General features: G+C 46.9%; 1 protein-coding gene across 1 annotated transcript in view; it reads left to right on the top strand.

The window, feature by feature from the left end:
- The first annotated feature begins 564 nt into the window (after positions 1–564).
- LOC137265822 (HAUS augmin-like complex subunit 8) overlaps positions 565–20,463 on the top strand; it is a 40,250-nt gene continuing 20,351 nt past the window's right edge. The window contains exons 1-6 of the mRNA XM_067801286.1: positions 565–720; positions 1,011–1,084; positions 2,066–2,111; positions 2,537–2,639; positions 3,129–3,268; positions 3,657–3,781. Coding sequence (XP_067657387.1) covers positions 647–720; positions 1,011–1,084; positions 2,066–2,111; positions 2,537–2,639; positions 3,129–3,268; positions 3,657–3,781 — 562 coding nt within the window. The 5' untranslated portion in view covers positions 565–646. The remainder of the gene's footprint in view (positions 721–1,010; positions 1,085–2,065; positions 2,112–2,536; positions 2,640–3,128; positions 3,269–3,656; positions 3,782–20,463) is intronic.

Below are 20,463 nucleotides of genomic sequence, written 5' to 3'. Positions count from 1 at the left end.
GCATAAAGATCTATCTGCAAGAATGTGACAAGTAGGGTAACTTCAACAGAAAGGTCGATCAACTTTCTGTCATGTTCAGAAATATCCCAACAGCCCAAGCATTTGATGTCACATGTATATAATAAAGGGAACAACAATGAACATATCAGAATATACTGCATTATGCAATGGTTACATATAAATATCAGACTTGGCCGTTTTTCATCACTTTAACGAAACTTGTTGGAACTGTTATTCGGCCACATTCATCGAGGAGATATATATGAATAGATTATAGGCAAAGTCCTCGTCCGCCATACTGACCCCGAAACAAATACTTACTCATGGAAGTCGAAAATATTTGTGAAGTACAGTAACGTTTAAGTTTCAGAAAATGAGGAACTGCACCAGATTTCTATCATATACCGTGACGATCGTTTGAGAATTATATATTTTTTATCAGAAGCCATATGAAATCAACAATAAGAACAATTCGTTTGAATTTAATATCGTCCATACTGTGGGAAGAGAAGTAAAATATCTAGAAATGGACCACTTGCATAAACCCGGAAATGTTGGTAGCGGAAATTGATACAGAATAGGCGCATGCGCCTGGCGCGAAGATTGAACAGGACGGAACAAGCTCAGTGATAAAACTTGACTGACCATGTCAACTGGTGGGACTAAGCGTTCTTTATATCGCCCTGCCCCACTCTCAAATGTCGGTCAAAATAAAAACAGGTTGGCAGGAACGGTCTTAAATTGTAGAATTTCAAATCTGATCCCTGTCTTATGATTTTGCCAATTTTACAAACATAGGCGTTTGTCATTGGGTTCATTCGAAGCTCATGATATTCTGTGTTTGTTTGGAGTGTTTACGTATAATGATAATGATGATATGGAGGCCTGACGTGGGTTTGCCGACATAACGCCCGTATGATGTTGTCTTGGAGGATGCGACACCACACGTTTTTTTACACAATTTCCGTAACATCCCGATATGATAAGTTCTTCATTTGTTGATGTTTCAGGCGTCGACTGGCGCAAGGTCGTCTTGTTTCCGGAGCCAGTCAACCACCTCAACCAGCGGTCAAACTTCAACAAGGTGAGGCAACACTTTGTCCTTCAGAATAAGATACAACCTGCAGTTGTGTCTAAAAGAATCGAAGAATCCTGTATGGATATGATACTTCGTGAGCTGTAGAACTTACAGGCCGCTGTTTGATTTGCTTGTCATCCATATAGATGCAATACTGTACAAGCAATGTCAGCTGCATCAGGTCACTCAGATTTCTAATGCTTCACACTTTGCTGAAATAGTTGCAGCCTTACAAGAGAAACTAATAATCCTGGATTAGATACTGTTGTTATGTGATCTTAATTTTCTAGTGGTATACTCAACCACATGATTAGTCGGGAGTAATCTTCCCTGTCTTTACATTTGAAGGTCACAGATTAAATATTGCGTCTTTGGAATTCAGTGTGTCGTGATGTTGGCCTCAAACACAAAGCAGAGCATGTAACACTGTTTCCAGATTTGTCAGCACCATGCCTCAGCTCATGGGTTTTACCAAACATCTCAGACCTGCATCACTTGGGGCGTTCCTCCCATATCAAGCCTCCTTTCCATTATATAGCTGCATTGCTGTTAAAAGCAGCTCTATATCTCTCACTTTCCAGTAAGTCTAAAGATGTGTACTACTACTGGAAGAGCTGAATCTGATATATTAAAATAGTTTTTGTTTTGTCATCAAGGCATGGTAGACCAGTTTTAGTCTCTGCTTTTGGCCTTTGTTTTATGCATGTCAAAAACATATGATTTTGTGTGTGAGAGCCAGATTTGGCCTGATATGTAAAGATTTGTGTGCACTTTATCTGTACTTGTGAGATTCACTCATGTGGTGACATGTGCATTGGTCTCTTAGTCCATGGGAATTGAACCACTGCTTCTGATCAGTGTCAAGCACCATGTCCACATGACCAAGAGTCAGCACTCTCAATGATAGGGCAAGGAATGCATCTTTCACTTCATGCCCTCCCTGCATGTGATCATGTAGATTTATATCTGTGTTTCATTTTATTTCAGGTTATGAGGCCCCTAAACAAACAGAAATTATCCTGACACCACGCAAGTAGGTGTCACTGTAGTATGTTAATGATACTTTTTGAAAACACTGACTACATATTTTTCAAATATCCCTCACCATTGCCTGTATGAAATCCGTCACATGTAAGATGACTTGCAGTAGATATATTTTGTGAGACTGTGTGTGAAACCATGCATTCTTTCTGGCCCATATACCCTGTGGATATTTTTGCAGGACACTGACCAGTACATAGTATGTAATATTCGACAATAATAACAAGACCAACTATCTCAATTAGAGGTATGCAGTAAACATTGAATGAATTTGGTCCTAGTGCATTCTATGTATTCATGGAAGAGATGTCTGAACCGATATTGATAATCACAGTTGCAAAAGTTTCTTTGTAACAATAACACTACCTTTAGCCATTTTATCTGTCCACAATTCTGATGTGATACTTTGGTGTACAGACAAGCTCCTCAGGAGACAGAGAGCAGGTCACCTCGACCTAGTGCCCCGCAGGACAGCCTTGACCTCTCAGACTCTGAGATTGACTTCCCTCAACTCCGTAAGGTAAGCTGTTGCTCTAGTTAGTGATTCCAGTAAATGGAGGAAACATGGCTCCATATGTAGCAGTATATGTACGTTCCACCCAACTCACTCACTTACCTGTCCTGACTGATCAGGCACCAGTCATGTTTTCTGTTGAGATAACATAACATAACAGAATACTATTTGTTACATGAAGATCAGGTATGTATCACTTTAGCTGAAAGGACTTGTCTTCTTTGCTCACCTTTACATTATCATGGGTTTTGTACTTACTGGTCTGTCAAAACTTCATTGAATGTAACCAACTCTTTTAAAAGTCAGGATTTGGTTCGATTAATTGTTGTGGTTTGTGTACAGAGGGGGTAACCTACTGGTTAAACATTCATTCGTCACACCTAAGATCTGGTTTCAATTTCCCACATGGGGGAATATGTCAAGCCCATTTCTGGTGAGCACCATGAAACCAGGCTCTCTCACTCGCTCGCTCACTCACTCACTCACTCCATGCAGGACAAGCAGGTTTTGGTTCTGGATGCTTCTCGACAGACCCTCTCTCCACACAAGGCCGAGGTAGACGTGGTCATGGGCTTTGAGAAGTCACCTGTTCGAGTGGTGTGTCACTCATCACACAGTGCTCAGAGGGAGCTCAGGTACATCACTGTTCATGCTATAATCTTAATGACCTGCTTTACATCATCAGTAATGAAGTACATGGCAAATATTTTGAATGACAACTTGTTTTCTACTGAGGGTTTACAAATAGTCCTTTGACAGTCATGACTGTTGGCCTGGTATCAGTAGTGTTGACAGAAGCTCTTTAGAAACCACTCAGCCAATGATACTGAAATTTCACTTAGCTGTTTCCTCAATACTGGCACTGCAACTGCTCAGCATGATCAGAAGGTTTGAATCCTGATTTTTTAAGTGTTTGCAGGTGCTACATCCGTCTTAGGAAATTATTCTGTTGCCATCGCATAGTCCATTTTCTTTAAAAATGTAAGTTGCTAGTACCTGAAGTGTGTGTTGCCATGGATGCAGAGGTACAAGTTCAAGCCAATGGCAGGTGGAGGTAGACCAGGTTCCCCACCTATCGCTGACAGAAGGAGGGTCCTCACACCACCACCCCATCTCTCCCCGAGTCATCAGAGAAACTCAGATAGAAGGTAACACTAATGTATAGCCATGTTTCCAGACTGGCATTCCAAGGAACCTTGGTGTGGCATCCAAGGGCACCTGGGTTAGAAAACATCCTCTTTCGCTCAATTATTTACACATGCCCACCGTACAGGTGGAATACTATAGCCGAAAAGGTCAAGGTCACAAGAAATTGTAACACTTGTTACCTGTATCAGTAATTATCTTTATAACATGGTGTTGATATCTGCACCTACCTGTGGAGTAGATCACACTGGCAATGAAATGTGTTATTTTTCCTTTTCCTGACTCATGCTTGCTTATTTCCTTATCTCCTCCCTCTATGCAAAGATAGTGGAACAATTGAAATCCCTTGAAGCCTCCCTTTCCCTCCAATGCGGTCATATGACTCACCATGCTTGTCACTCTTTCCTTCATCACCCTACAAGAACGGTAGGGGGCACTTTGGGTCCCTATACGGTGATATGTTTTTGCTTATATTTTAGTGAAGCGTGAAGGTCTCGGGGTAGAATAGGCCTTCAGCAACCCATGCTTGCCATAAAAGGTGACTATGCTTGTCATAAGAGGCGACTAACGGGATCGGGTGGTCAGACTAGCTGACTTGGTTGACACATGTCATCAGTTCCCCATTGCGCAGATCGATGCTCATGTTGTTGATCACTGGATTGTCTGGTCCAGACTCGATTATTTACAGACCGTCGCCATATAGCTGGAATATTGCTGAGTGCGACGTGAAACTAAACTCACTCACTCACTTATATTTTAGTCCTGTAAACTATATTGGTTTGTATTCAGTTTTTGGATTGTATTTTTTTATCGTCGTGATGTAAATGTAATTTTCTGAATAAAATTGATATTTTATACTTATCCTGACTCATGCTTAATTGCTTGCTCTTCCTTTCCTGTCGAAGATAGTGGAACACCTGAAATCCCTTGAAGTTCCCTTTCAAAAGAAGTGGACGTAAAATTACACTCATCCAAGTATTTCCTCCCTTTGCCTCCACATGGTCAGCTGACCGCCATGATACTTCACTCTCTCCTTTAATTGCCCGACACGAGAATACAGCCACATGGGTGCTCTAGAAGTCGTTTTCACAGTGCTATATGTCTAGACATGTTGTAACTATTTCTTGTCCCCACCTGCTTGCCATGTGGCCTGTCAAGATGGCAGACATGAATTTTTTCCCGCCAACATGTTTACCATGTACTAAGGGAAGTCTGTTGTTTTGGCAGGTCTCTATAATTAAGAGTATTATGCAGCTGGTAGTTGTTAATACGCATTATTATCATATTTCTTCAACCTTTCACGTGTTAGGTTGTTGTTGTTGGCACTTTGGTGTCACTAGTCTACGTACATAGTATTAGTTAGCTTGTCACCCATGCATGTTTGTTTCATGTTATGTTACATTACGCTCGTTAGTAGGTTGTGTTTGTTTGTTTTTGAGTTTAAAGTCTGCTCTACATACAAATATACGATCCCTGCTTAGGATCTTCATGATGCCTGCCTTAGGTGTCTGGTGGAGTGCCACCACCACGACCAAGCATGCGAGGAGTGAGCTGGATTTACTCCACAGATGCGGAAATCCAGACAAGCGGAATTTTTAACTTACCTTACCATAGGTCTTATGCATATTACCTCAAGCTTCGCTAGAAGATATCAGGCAGTCGTTGATTCGCCATTCCCTGGATGGCTACCTCATGTAATCTACGAATGTAGTCACGGAAGTGACGTGATCTCCCCACTCGCGCGAGAGCGCAGAATCCAAAATTCACTTTTGCTTCTAGCGTTCGTCTGTTCGGACGTGTTTGGTTCGCTTAGTTTACCTACTTTGTGGTTCAATAAATTTGTTTTCTCACGGGTAGGTATGGTTTGTATCCCTTAGGTGTGCGTGTTAAGGTAAGTAATCTTTTAACTGCACTTACTTTGCTACCTCGTGTTGTTTTTTTCTCTCACTTCGGGATGGGTTCGCCCGCGTCGTGTGTGAGAGCGGCATGGCATCCGTGGGGGTATTATATCTTGCTGGTTTTTTCTTCCTCCATGTGATTTTCCATGTCGATTAGTTTTTTTGCCCATGTTTCACTGCATTTATATGTTTTTTCATGCCACGTTGCGATGTACGCAGGCAGCCTATTTGGTTGTTTGGCCTTCGCTGTCACGAGCTTACGGGCGTGCCTACTTTACAGTCGGGGTGCGTTGGTGCTGCATTTCTGGTATAGGGGTGTTTTTTCTACCTCCTAGCGTTGGTTTCAACGCATTGTTATGTTTGTTTGTTGCACTTAACTGTGTATGTCTCCCCAGTTTTTCACTATCTGCTAGGGGCAGGAATCGGCGAATATCCCCACCCTTGGTGCCGGGATTGTGCGTCTCTAGCCTGCTCTTTTGACGGACACTGCCAGTAGTGCCAGGCGTTATTGGTGGCGGATTTCAAGAAATTTATTGCGGCTAAGAGGAAGCATTTTTCACAGCAGAAGAGAAGGTTGTCGTCTCCAGCATCGTCGTTGGGATCTCTGCCAGACGACCCTGACTTACAACCACCTTCAGCGCCTGTGCCGACGCCTGGGATGGGGCGTTCGTCTGTGACGCCTGTACGTTTGTCCCCAGAACCACCTCGCTCGGATTCCATCTTGGATCTGTTTTCATCCAGATGCCTTGTCTCATACGGAAGTCCAGAGGTTCCTGAGCTTTCTCCTGACGCCCGGTGCTGCTGCGATGTCAGCGTCTCGACATCTCGACACCAGCGCCTTTGCTTACGCCAGCGCCTGTGCATGCACCAGTGCCTATGCCTATGCCTATGCCTACGCCAGCGCCTATGTCTACGTTAGCGCCTATCCCGACACCAGCGCCTATGTCTACGTCAGCGCCTATGCCAACGCCGGACCCTATGCCTGCGCCTTACCGTATACCCAGGGTGTTGCATAGGTTGTCCAGGAAAGAGACAACGACAGTTGGATGAAGGGCGCGCTCGGGGCTTGGAGGCAGAGCGCTCTCGGCGCAGATCGCGTTCCAGGTTCCCTGGGAGTCGGCGATCCTGTACCCTCCACAGTAGTCTTTGTCGGCGCTCTCGGTCCCCGCGACGCCCTTTGAATGAGGACTCTCGTTTTACTACCAGGTGAAGACATTGCTTGCGCTCCCAGTCCATATCACCTCGACGCTCCTCTAGAACTCGGCGTTTGCGGTCGCCGGAACCACCTTGGATCCCGTCCAAGGAATCTGCTGCTCATGCATCAACTTCGTCTCCTACACTGCGGCGTGATTCGAGTTCCGTTTCCTGGGAGGACCTGGAAGAACAGGTTTTTGGCCTGGACTTTGACGAGGAGGCAGGAGGCGACGGCGATGGTGATGGCACTTGACTACCCCTATCAGTTGTCTTCGAGTGGATTGCTGACAGGTTACCGTACTGCCCTTCACCTTCGGCTGATTCCAGCAACCCTGCAGCACTTCATTTATCGCCGGAGCTACTCATCCCGCCTGATCCTATGGTGGCGGACGCCGTGGCTGTATTAGATGCAGTCTTTGCAAAATTGTCATCTAATCTGAATTTCAAAGCGTGTAAATCTTACAGAGTGCATGATTCTAAGCGGGTGACCATTGAGACTGAACTCAAGCGGATGCTTAAGCCGTTGTCTGCGCTGGTGTCAGCTACCTCGGCGGCATCGGCGATTGACTTGTGTGAAGACAACGCCTCGAGGATCGATCACCGTACCAGATATTCCTATGCTGGTAGGCGTGAGACTGGGTGTCCTTTGGAGGGACTGGCTGCATCCTCGAAGATCCTTACGTTACAATTTGTCTACATATACTTCAAGCGGAGAAAGTTTTCTTTCATGTGCTTTACGCATTTTGTCACGAAGATTTTTCGAGACAACTACAAAGTGCCACACCTAACTACACCTCTTATTACAAGAGAGGGCAGCATTTATCTTCGGGGAAAATTCCAACACATCTACCTGGAAAGCAATTTGTCTACTTCAGTTTCAAGCGGCGGAAGGGTTTTCACGCGCTTTACTCATTTAGACACGTGCTCGCCAAACAGCATGATTACTGTCAAGCCTACAGGCTAGCAGGGTATCACCGTTTACAAGATTTCATGCTGATCAGTTACCTGCTACACCGGTGACGTCACGTCTACATTTTGATTGGTCCCCGAGAGACAACGCCCTGCGAAGGATCCCAGGGACGTTACATCTACGATCTGATTGGTCATCGAGGGACAACGCCCTGCGCAGAATGTGTTGTTATTATTCTAGTGTAAGGAAGTTGTCTGCAGTGACTTAGTCATTTACGTTGGAAAGATGTCGTTTACACTCTAGACTAGCAGTCTACAGCGGCATTGGATTTCTCTAGTCAGCATAGAGATCCTGTAACATTTGTCTCAACGCTGCCTATCAGGAGGCGTGCAGCGATGTATGGCAGTTTCTGATTGGACAGCCAGCTATGAATAGACTTCCTTGAAATGTCAACACATTCATAATGAACAGCGTGGTTATTCTGAAGTCGAAGAATGATGCATCTTTACGGCTTACAAGATTATCTTGAGAGGGGTGGACTTCATTATCAGGCTGTTAAGTCAGCTTAGATGACTAACTAACTCCGCAGGATTTGATTCATCACATCACCGTCCCAGGTTCGGGGGTCGAAGTTCAAGGCGATGTTAAAAGCAAGCTCTACTCTGTCTGTTATCACTATGTCAGTGATAATGTCTACTCGATTTGCTCTCGTCACCTTAGGATATGATCAGACGTAGACGTCTACTATTACGTCTATGACAGCGTTTTCTTGATCATGATTTCAAGACAGGTTTACGACATTGGACGTCTTGACACCACACCTGTGGTAGACTCGCTGGTCAATGTTTGCGTAGGAACTTACATATTAGAGCCGTCATTCAACAACCATCTTTAGGTAGACACGTCTCTCCAAGGATTGAGTGCCCATCTAGTCAAGGAGCTTGCAGCAGGATTCTGGAAGAGTGGAGCTCTATCTCTTCACATCACCCAGTTGAAGATGAAAGCGGTGATGCATGTCTATCATTGGTTGACAGCACCGAGAGACAAGCTACTGATGATCCATACGGTCAACTCAATAGTAGCTTTCTAGGTAAACAAGGGTCAAGGAGGCCTCGACTTCTACTACACTTGTCGTTTCTACCCTTCGACGTGGTCGAGTCTGATCCTCCAAAATAAAGTATCTCACATACCAGGAGCCTGCATCTTCATGGCAGACGCCTTATCTCACTCCCTATGTCTATCACCAACGGAGAATATGTTGTGTCGAGAGACATTTCAAATAATCGGCTTCCAGAGTGGGACCAATTGTTGTACCATCCTCACAATAGGACACTGCACCTGGTTCCGTCGCGGTTTCATCTTTGCACCTGGACCATCTGTGAAAGTCTTGAGGACCAAGGGGTACTCATCTCAAGTGGCGAAGTTAATTGCCCTGGAGCACAGGGTTTCCACTCAGTCACTTTATGGACCTGGAGGCGTGAGCGATTGACGCGATGTCCCTGTCGTGGGAAGGTCTGGACGCTTACACGTTTCCACCACCAGCCCTTTCTCTCAGAAGTGGTCGCTAAGGTCAAGCAGACTCAGAACCTGCGACAGCTTTTGGTCGCACCTTGGTGGCCAGCCAGGCCATGGTTCCCCGACCTTCGACGACTCGCAAGCGGAGAACCATACAAACTTCCAGAGTGGTTGCATCTACTTCGGCATCCACACAGTCGACAACTGCATCCGGATCCACTGCGATTCCATCTTCACGCATGGGTCATTTGCAGAGGGCGTTAAAGGCTAAGGTCTACTCCATGCACGTGGCGAGCGTTATAGTTCGCGCGCATAGAGTTTCTACCCGATCCCTATATGACGACAAATGGCGCTCGTTCGAGAATTTTTGCGCACAAAGATCTCAAAATCCTATGGCAGCATCCCCTCAGTTTGTGTCAAAGTTCCTTCTCTTTCTACGGAACTTTAGACATCTCAGAGGCAGTACCTTAGGCACCTATCTGTCAGCACTGAAGTCTGTCCTTGCGATCAAGTCAGATAAACAGATCTCCAAGGTACCGGAACTTATTGCGCTTATCAAAGCTTTCAAGCTGGAAGACCAGAAGGCCAAGTTTCGTCCTCCAGCCTGGGATCTTAATGTCATTCTACAACATCTTAGAGGACCGCCGTATGAGCCGTTAGAGGAAGCCTCTTTTCAACACCTATCCAAGAAGACGGCTTTCCTACTAGCATTGGCGACAGCGGCTAGAGTCAGTGAGATCCATGCTCTTGACGTCACACAGATCCACTTTGAACAGTCAAGGCACGGACGAGTCCATTTGGATCTGCTATGGGACTTTGTGGCTAAGAACCCGCTTCCCGGGCAGCCCAACAGGTTATTTTCCATCCCTCCTTTGTCTACAATCCTGGGTCATCATTACTTGGAGGAGGAACTGCTATGTCCGGTCAGAGCTCTGAGATGTTGCATTAAAAGGTCAGCCTCTAGGAGATGGTCCCGCAAAAGACTGTTCATCCCATTTGCGTCGACCTGCCAAGGAGAGGTAAACAGGAACACGATTGCCCTTTGGCTCAGATCGACAATCCTGGCTGCCTACGACGACAAGCTCCTGCCTCATCCGGTAGCAAATAACCCGCACGAGATAAGGGCTTTGACGTCTACAATGGCCCTCCATCGAAATTGCACGGTAGCGCAGGTCATGGACGGCTGTTTTTGGAAATCATCAACTGTCTTCGCTTCCCACTACTTGAGGGACCTGGCAGTTGAAGATGTGGAGGGGTTACAGTCATTTGGTCCACTGGTGGTTGCTCAGCAACTTACCCAACCGTTCGCCCATTACGTAATAACGCTGTTACTTACTGTTGGCCTTAAGATTAACCTCACCCTCAGGGTGCGTCGGTTTTTCTTTGGAGTTCTATTGGGTTCCTCCAAAATAAAGTATCTCACATACCAGGGTCCTGCATCTTCATGGCAGATGCCTTATCTCACTCCCTATGTCTATCACCAACGGAGAATATGTTGTGTCGAGAGATGTTTCAAATAATCGGCTTCCAGAGTGGGACCAATTGTTGTACCATCCTCACAATAGGACACTGCACCTGGTTCCGTCGCGGTTTCATCTTTGCACCTGGACCATCTGTGAAAGTCTTGAGGACCAAGGGGTACTCATCTCAAGTGGCGAAGTTAATTGCCCAGGAGCACAGGGTTTCCACTCAGTCACTTTATGGACCTGGAGGCGTGAGCGATTGACGCGATGTCCCTGTCGTGGGAAGGTCTGGACTCTTACACGTTTCCACCACCAGCCCTTTCTCTCAGAAGTGGTCGCTAAGGTCAAGCAGACTCAGAACCTGCGACAGCTTTTGGTCGCACCTTGGTGGCCAGCCAGGCCATGGTTCCCCGACCTTCGACGGCTCGCAAGCGGAGAACCATACAAACTTCCAGAGTGGTTGCATCTACTTCGGCATCCACACAGTCGACAACTGCATCCGGATCCACTGCGATTCCATCTTCACGCATGGGTCATTTGCAGAGGGCGTTAAAGGCTAAGGTCTACTCCATGCACGTGGCGAGCATTATAGTTCGCGCGCATAGAGTTTCTACCCGATCCCTATATGACGACAAATGGCGCTCGTTCGAGAATTTTTGCGCACAAAGATCTCAAAATCCTATGGCAGCATCCCCTCAGTTTGTGTCAAAGTTCCTTCTCTTTCTACGGAACTTTAGACATCTCAGAGGCAGTACCTTAGGCACCTATCTGTCAGCACTGAAGTCTGTCCTTGCGATCAAGTCAGATAAACAGATCTCCAAGGTACCGGAACTTATTGCGCTTATCAAAGCTTTCAAGCTGGAAGACCAGAAGGCCAAGTTTCGTCCTCCAGCCTGGGATCTTAATGTCGTTCTACAACATCTTAGAGGACCGCCGTATGAGCCGTTAGAGGAAGCCTCTGTTCAACACCTATCCAAGAAGACGGCTTTCCTACTAGCATTGGCGACAGCGGCTAGAGTCAGTGAGATCCATGCTCTTGACGTCACACAGATCCACTTTGAACAGTCAAGGCACGGACGAGTCCATTTGGATCTGCTATGGGACTTTGTGGCTAAGAACCCGCTTCCCGGGCAGCCCAACAGGTTATTTTCCATCCCTCCTTTGTCTACAATCCTGGGTCATCATTACTTGGAGGAGGAACTGCTATGTCCGGTCAGAGCTCTGAGATGTTACATTAATAGGTCAGCCTCTAGGAGATGGTCCCGCAAAAGACTGTTCATCCCATTTGCGTCGACCTGCCAAGGAGAGGTAAACAGGAACACGATTGCCCTTTGGCTCAGATCGACAATCCTGGCTGCCTACGACGACAAGCCCCTGCCTCATCCGGTAGCAAATAACCCGCACGAGATAAGGGCTTTGACGTCTACAATGGCCCTCCATCGAAATTGCACTGTAGCGCAGATCATGGACGGCTGTTTCTGGAAATCATCAACTGTCTTCGCTTCCCACTACTTGAGGGACCTGGCAGTTGAAGATGTGGAGGGGTTACAGTCATTTGGTCCACTGGTGGTTGCTCAGCATCTTACCCAACCGTTCGCCCATTATGTAATAACGCTGTTACTTACTGTTGGCCTTAAGATTGACCTCACCCTCAGGGTGCGTCGGTTTTTCTTTGGAGTTCTATTGGGTTACTCTTTGTCCTGTTCCAGGTGTTATCCTGAGACCGTTGGCATTGGTTTCCCAAGTTCTCCTGATGCATGTGCACTGTTTGCTGAGGAATGGTACTCCGGAGTCCACACCACCATCCATCTGTCGAAGCCATATGCATAAGACCTATGGTAAGGTAAGTTAAAAATTTATTAAAATCTAAATATTTTAGATGTTTAAATACTTACCTTACCATCGGGCGGTGACTCCCTCCCAACGCTGGATGCTCCTCCCCACTTTGGACTCTTCGTACCTTCCGGTTGGCGGTAAAAGTGAATTTTGGATTCTGCGCTCTCGCGCGAGTGGGGAGATCACGTCACTTCCGTGACTAGATTACATGAGGTAGCCATCCAGGGAATGGCGAATCAAAGACTGTCTGATCTCTTCTAGCGAAGCTTGAGGTAATATGCATAAGACCTATGGTAAGGTAAGTATTTAAATATCTAAAATATTTAGATTTTAATAATTTTCTATTATACACCAACCTACTTAAGGCGGTGGCTGGGGGAGCAGGCTTTGGCTTGGGGAACGCTCCTCCCTCGGGGCAACCATTAAGTGGATCAGCCACTATCTTGGATATGCCGAGGGCAATCAGCTCTAGCTTGACCCATGCCTCTGGGTGTCTCAGCACTCCTTCCTCTCCCTGGGCTCCTCCGACCTGGTTTGGGCTCTGGCAGGGGCGAGTCAAGTGTCTCAGCTATTCTCAGTCCTTCGACTCCCTCATATTTGGCAGGGGGTGGGGAGAAGTTCAAGTCAGAGGTCACATACTCGTTTGGCTCGTCACTGAGGCAGGTGCGAGAAAAGATTGCCGAAGTCCTGTCTCAGGTGGCTATCCCCGTTGCCAAGCCTGACTTTCGGCTCCCTGGGGAGGCCTTTGCAGCTACCAAAGTCGCTGAGGCCTGCCTGCGAAGGGGAGCGGGGGGGGCTTCTTCCTCTTCCTTGGCTTCAGCCTGGCAGGGCCGGCAGCTACTTGAGTCGGCCGTCGATGAGGATGCACTTTTCGAATCGCCGTGGTGGACAACTGTGCATACGCCACGGTCACCCTGGAAGGGCCTATTTCCTCTTCCTTGGCTTCGGCCAGGCAGGCCCGGCAGCTGCTTCCCTTCTCAGCTTCTGCTCCAGTGCTTATGTCCACCTATCGTTCCTTCGAGAAAATATATAGGTGTGCGGCCTTACAGGGACAGCTGATGGACCAAGGAAGCGCTGTTGACGACTCTTCGTCGACAGTGTTCGGGAAGCAGCTTACAGACGTGCATTTTCATCTGACGCAGGACAGCATTAGGTGCTGTGCCAGTCAAATGATGGGTGCCGTCATGGGTTTCCGTCGGCCATGTCTTTCCGTAGCTAGGTACTCTCCCGCTACACTGCAGGCACTTCTTGCATTGCCCTGTACCTTGGGGTTCTCCCTGTTCCCTGAGGCTTTGCAGGTTGTGTGGGAGGCCGCGGAGGCTTTCAACATTTTCAATTACTCAAAGCCCTTGTTAGAGCAACCCTCTTCATCTTGCCAATGGCCTCCCACTCTTGCTTCGTCATACCCTTTGGCGCCGACAAAGGATGGTGCAAAATGGGCTGCCCCGTTACAACACAAAGCAAGAGGGCAAAAGGTAAGGGCAAAGGGGGAGACCTGCCGACAGTTGGGCTGCATTGCCTTCTGCCAAACGTCCCTGTAGGCGGCCGGCTGTCACTGTTCCTTTCGGAATGGCAGGCTTCCACATCAAATCCCTGGTTTCTGTCCACAGTCAGGGATGGTCACATGCCACAGTGGAAGTGAGACCCTCTGAGCTTCTCCGGTATTTGGCATATGTCTCTTTCTCCCTGAAAAAAAGCAGAGGTCTTTGGTGCCGAGGTCCAGTCTTTACTGGACAAGGCAGTCGTTGAGGTGGTTCCGGAAGGTCAACAAGAAGACAGGTTTTATTCCACGTACCTCCTTGTGACCAAGAAGGACGGAGGGTTCAGACCCCTTCTGAATCTCAGAGGGCTGAACAAGCTCATAGAGGTTCCGTCCTTCAAGGAGACACTGCGTTCAGTGATCACCTCCGTAGAGACAGGGGATTGGCTCAAGTCAATCGATGTCAAGCACGCTTGCCTCCATGTTCCGATACACCCCGAGTTTAAGAAATACCTTCTGTTTTCTTTTGACGGGAGGTGTTATCAGTTTCGGGTTCTGCCCTTTGGCATCTCTACGGCGCTGAGGGTGTTCACCAAACTTATGTTGAACCCAGCTCAGCTAGCCATGTCACGGGCAGATGTTTTCATCCGTACCTGGACGATTGACTCTTGAGGACCTTAGGGCACCTCTTATCACAAGATTCCACACAGCAAGTGATGGACATCCTTTTGAAGCTCGGCTGGATCATCATTCTCAAGAAATCAGACCTGACCCCTACGCAGGATCTGGTGTTCTTGGGAGCACAGTTCAATACAGCACAGGGGATTGTTTCCTTAGACCCAGACCACATTGTGACCGCAGTCCAGAGGGTTGTTTTTTAGTTCATTGAGTCCCCCAGGGCCACAGCGAGAACTTGGCTTCATCTTTTGGGCTATATGGCAGCTACAGTGGACGTGGTGTGGCATGCGAGGTTGGGGATGCGACCCATTCAACAGGCACTAACCCAGTTGTTGTCCCACTTGGAGAGCTACGAGAAGGTACTCGAGACTCCCGATTGGTTGATTCCTGACCTTCCCTCACAGGCCGGGGGGATGGGGGAGAGCGACCTGGGCGAACTATCAGTCTTGGGCCATTGGTCCGAGCAGGAAGTCACCCTCCATATCAATGTGTTGGAATTGAGAGCAGTCCGCCGGGTGTTCGAGAGCTTCATGGAGTCAATATGGGGTCAAGTGGATCGTCTGGAGATGGACAACCAGGCCGCTATGACGTATATCCTAAAGCAAGTTGGCACAGTGTCTCCGTCTCTCCTTCAGGAGGCGTGGCAGTTTCTGCTGTGGTGCGACCAGTTCAACATTCGGGTGTTACCCGTTTATTTCCTAGACATAGATAACGTTTGTGCAGACACGTTCTCGCGACGTATACTAGGCCCACAAGAGTGAATGTGACATCGGGGGATATTCAGGATTATCTCCCAGTTGTTTGGGTCGTTCCAGATAGATCTGTTTGCCTCTGGGGCGACAAACCCTGATTCCTATGTTTTACTCCCAGATACCAGATCCAAGGGCGATAGCCAACGACGCCTCTCTGCTCAACTGGACAGACAGAGTTCTGTGGGCGTTCCCACCAGTTCCTCTGATCCCTCGAGTCCTGTCACATCTGGCCGCACAGCCAGCTCGACTACTTGTGCTCTTTTGGTCGGCCCAAAGCTGGTTTCCAACCAATGACGCCTTTCTGCTCGATTGGACGGAGTTCTGTGGGCGTTCCCCCCAGTTCCTCTGATCTCTCGAGTCCTCTCGCAGCTGGCTGCACAACCAGCTCGACTACATGTGCTCCTGGTTTCCGGTAATCATAAGGTTTCTGGCCCAGCCTCCTGTACTGTTACCCTTTCGACCGGACCTTCTATCTTAGAACTGAGTGCCGCACCCAATCCCAGGATTCAGTGGGTGGCCTAGCCACTGCCCAGAATTGCCTCCAAGCGAGGGGAATTCCTGCACCAGTTGCAGACACAATTCTGGCTTCGTGGAGTAATTCGACAAACGTGGGCCTGTTATGCACGCTGGTGTGTCAACAGGTAGGATTCTCGATCCCTTTTCTGCAGATTTAGTGTCTGTTTTGGAGTCCATATACCTGTTAACGGTGCATTGTTGGGGCAGCACCCTCTAGATCAGCGCTTTCTAGCAGGCGTGGTGGACAGGATCCGTCCGGCTACCCGGCGGGTTAGTCCCCCGTGGGACGTACCAATCGTTCTTGATTGGTTGTCCGGTATTCTATTTCTCAACCTGTCGGTTCTTTCCCTCCAGCTGTTGACATGGAAGACTGCTTTTCTTGCGGCGGTAACTTCTGGCAGATGGGTAAGCGACAAACATGCTATGTCTGTTAACCCGGGATTGACTGTGTCCCACAAAGATAGAGTGAGCATCAGATTGCCAGATACTTACCGTGCTCACATCTTAAATGTCCACAAGACCCTTAAGTCTTATATCAAACGAACAAAGGACATTCGTAAGAATGATCAGCTGTTCTGCTATGGTGGTGGTAAGGCTGGCCTTCCGGCGAACAAGCAGACCACCTCTAGGTGGCTTGTCTCTGCCATTTGTATGGATACACCTTGAAAGGTTGTACACCCCTGAAGGTTTGGAGGGTCATTCAGTTAGGGCAGTGGCAACGTCTAAGGTGTATGCGGCAGCCCTGTCCATTGAGGAGATCTGCTCCGTGGCAATATGGAGCTGGCCAAGCACGTTCATCCATCATTACCAGCTGGACAGACTATCCAGCGAGTGTGACAGTCAGTTCTCACCAGTGGGCAGGGTTCGAAGTCTCTAGCTGATTGAGCCCTACCTCACAATTGATAATAGATCATTGACAATGTAGCTGAAACAATCAGACTGGTGATTTTGTTTTAACATATACTTTCCATCTTTTATCCCGGTGGGCTCTATCATGTTGGCGGTATTTTTGGTCTATACTGCTTTGAGACTTCCCTAGCACCTTCGCAGGTGCCAGAGAGAGTGTTCTCTCAATTGTAACAGTCGCCTGTCCTGGCTCCCGTTTTCTACAAGAAAAATTGTGGAGGGGGTGGGGTCGGTCGGCAAATTGGCATATAGTGTCAATATCTTGACATATTTCCGTTATTTCCGTACCCTGCCATGAGACAAAAATAGTCACATGACCAGGTAAATGTGATTCCTTGTTACTTACTGTCTGTAGTAAAGGCTGTCATCTTGTGTCTGGTTTATAGGCAGACAGAATGCCTCTCCTTAAGATCAGTCTTTAGGAGTCTGACTTATGCATATAAGTATCCCAAGGAGGATCCCTATGAAAGAGAATCAAACAAACCTGTAGAGGTTGCAGATTCAGTCATCCTTGGGGTAGGACCACCCTCCTCCCCACATTCTGTCTGTATTTGTTACAGAACAGAAGTGTTTGGTTTGAGACTATAGCTTTGGAGTTACCTGTTCTTGGCTGTCACGGGTCCAGGGGGCCCGGTAGGGGTGGTCTCACAAGACAAAAACGTTGTTTTTGTTTTGTACACATTTTAATGCTTATAAGTACCCCAAGGAAGACTCTATTCAAAGAATCTGCAACCTCTACAGGTGTGTTCGAATTTCTTGTCCCTTGCTCTTTGATCCCTGGAAAACTTGCTAGTGTAACATTTTTTGTCTGTTAAAGGACAGAAGTTAAAGTGTTGATGGATTTTATCATCATAACTTCCCTTGAATCTTGAGTAAACAATCATGGTTCCCCTTCATTCCTTCCGTTGAATACCGTAGGTGCAGACCATGGGCCTTGATAGAAGGGTTTTGTGAAGTTCTCACTCCATGGGGTGGCAGACAGGAGCCCCTGCCTACGAAGTAGATTAATTCCCGCAGTGGTAGATGCTAGATGTTCAGCCATTAACTTCTGATCGTTCGTCTGTGTAACGAGTGCCTACAGGATCATCCTCTCTTCCTCATTTACTGGATTGCTAAACTAAGCGATGAGTCTCGTTGATAGCTCTAGATCGAGCTAATCCGAAAAAGGCTCGCCTCGTAGTAGTGTGCAGTTGCGCCAGTCTTCTGTCTTCCACCTTGTAAAATTTACTACGAGCTGGGTTGATGACTTTATAGCCTTCGTCGACCTCAGGCGCTCTGATAAATGGTTCCATATTATGAAAAGGGAAATGACATGCGTAATATGGCGGCACGTGTTCCTGTTGAAACTTGGTTGCTGTCTTGAACGTTGAAGACAAAGTCTCAGGTATCGTAGGTACAGGAGGTATCGACAGAAATGTTAACGTATCAATGCCGTCATTCTTCATCTTGAATGTGTTGAGCTCGTTGGTATCCTTAGATGGGGAAGCCAGGTTTAAACCATCTGTGATCCATTATGTGTTTTCCGAATCCGAAAATAAGACTTCCTCCGGTGATAATTCACGTTGATGTCTAACATCATTCTTCCTAGAGAATGACAAATTCATAGATCGCCAACGATCCCGACTGTGTGAGTCAAAGTCCAAAGGGGAGGATGACTGCATATGACGTCTTCTATGAATAGGGGAGACTGAAGGAGACCTTCTCCGCTGACGAGTCCATCCACCAGTACACTCATGCGAGCGTGTGAAATCACTCACCCGAGTATAGCTACTGGTGTGAGTGCACTCACTCAGTGTGGGTATGTCCTTCCAGGGATCGAAATTCCCCCTGTTTGCGTGCCCTCGGCACGGATAAATTGAAAAGGGCACGGATAAAATTACAAGTCGGTGCCATTACGGCACGCCTGAAAAATAGATTTACCGTCTGTAAATTATTGTCTGACCATCAAACTGACAAAATAATTACTTTTCACTCTTATCATGGTGAGAAATACAACATCTGGTATATATTATTTCATTTGTCAGCGTGTTGTATGGGCGCCGCCATTTTGGTTTCATTTGCGCATGTCAGAATATTACGTTTCAAAGCTGCATTGAATTATGGGATAGGATGTTTACAACACGAGGTAACTAGCCGGCAAGCTGTTAGCAGACGACGGAATCATGTCAAAGAAGAGTGTTAAATCTAAAACAATTTTAAGCTTCTTTAAACCACAAACAAATGTTTCTGATAAATCAGATAGCGTCAACACAGGGGCTTCAGTTGAAGAAATATCTCGTAATGTATCTGACATTCCTGAAAACGATACCAGTGTTGATGGTGTCAAGAAATGTGATACGACTGGCGATAATGCTAAACATACACGTGGCATTCCTCAGAATTGGCTTTTACCGAAATACAGGAATTGGTTCAATTGTGACAGAGAAAAGAACTTGATATTTTGTAAAGTGTGTTTGGAATTTGGCCGTTCTATTGGAAGGGATGGAAAACCAAATCATTTTGTGACAGGTTCACGGGGATTTAGAACTAGTAAATTAGAAACCCATGTGGCAAATGATGAACACATACTTGCACTGAATGCTCAGTATGCTTCACAGATTAAGCCTGGCCAGTCAGAAATTGAGAAGGGGATAGTTAATCTCAATGAAAAGGAAACATCTAAATTATGTAAACTTTTTACAACACACACACACACACACACACACAACTAAGAAATAAAGTAACACTATAGTGTGATTAAGTCTTTTATTATGTTTGAATTTTAGAGGGCACACTCCACTGTCGCAGGGCACACCTAAATTTCAGTGTGGGTGCCTTAAGGCACTCCTGAAAAAAATTGCATTTCGATCCCTGCCTTCTCTGTACTGCGACCCGATGATCGGGACCTGGATCTTCTGGAGTGCTTGCGTGCATGTACCTCCTCTTCATTCTCAGATGTGAGTGCCTAGATGTCTAGATGAATGCTCTCGCTGATTCACAGTCCACATCATTGACGAGTGCAGTCGTCATTCCTCTTCCAATCTTCTTTCAATGAGATTCATCATCTGCGTTGTAAATTGTTGCATGAAGATGCCTGCATCGAATGCATGCGGTGCATGTATTGACGACTGTGTTGAAGAGTTGTCTACGATGCCCCTGAATGCAGTCGACATCTGCAATGTCTGTTGTAGTTGAGATGTGTTCTGAGGTGTTGAAGATGCTGTCAGTGTCGATCTAGTTGCCGTTGTCCGATGCATGGTGTCTTCACTCCGTATCATTAACGGAGACTCGTCAAAGTATTGACTTTCTCCTAAAGTGACAATTTCTCCTCCCCGAATGACTTCTTCATCTGCGAGGGATGATTCTGCGATGATCTTGCAGATGACGACTTCAACTTCTTAATTTTCTTAGTCTGAGACGTTTCTGTCTCAAAGGATGATCTCTTCTGAGTGTTGGGAGGGGACTCGCCCAACCCTGGACACAACCTTGGAGATATGGCTGCCTTCTTGCTGGAATGAATCTCAGCATCAACAATTAAACAGTTACCCAACTTTATT

Source organism: Haliotis asinina, chromosome 15 (assembly GCF_037392515.1).
Source record: "Haliotis asinina isolate JCU_RB_2024 chromosome 15, JCU_Hal_asi_v2, whole genome shotgun sequence".
Lineage (NCBI taxonomy): Eukaryota > Metazoa > Mollusca > Gastropoda > Lepetellida > Haliotidae > Haliotis > Haliotis asinina.
This window is presented reverse-complemented; position numbering and strand designations above follow the sequence as displayed.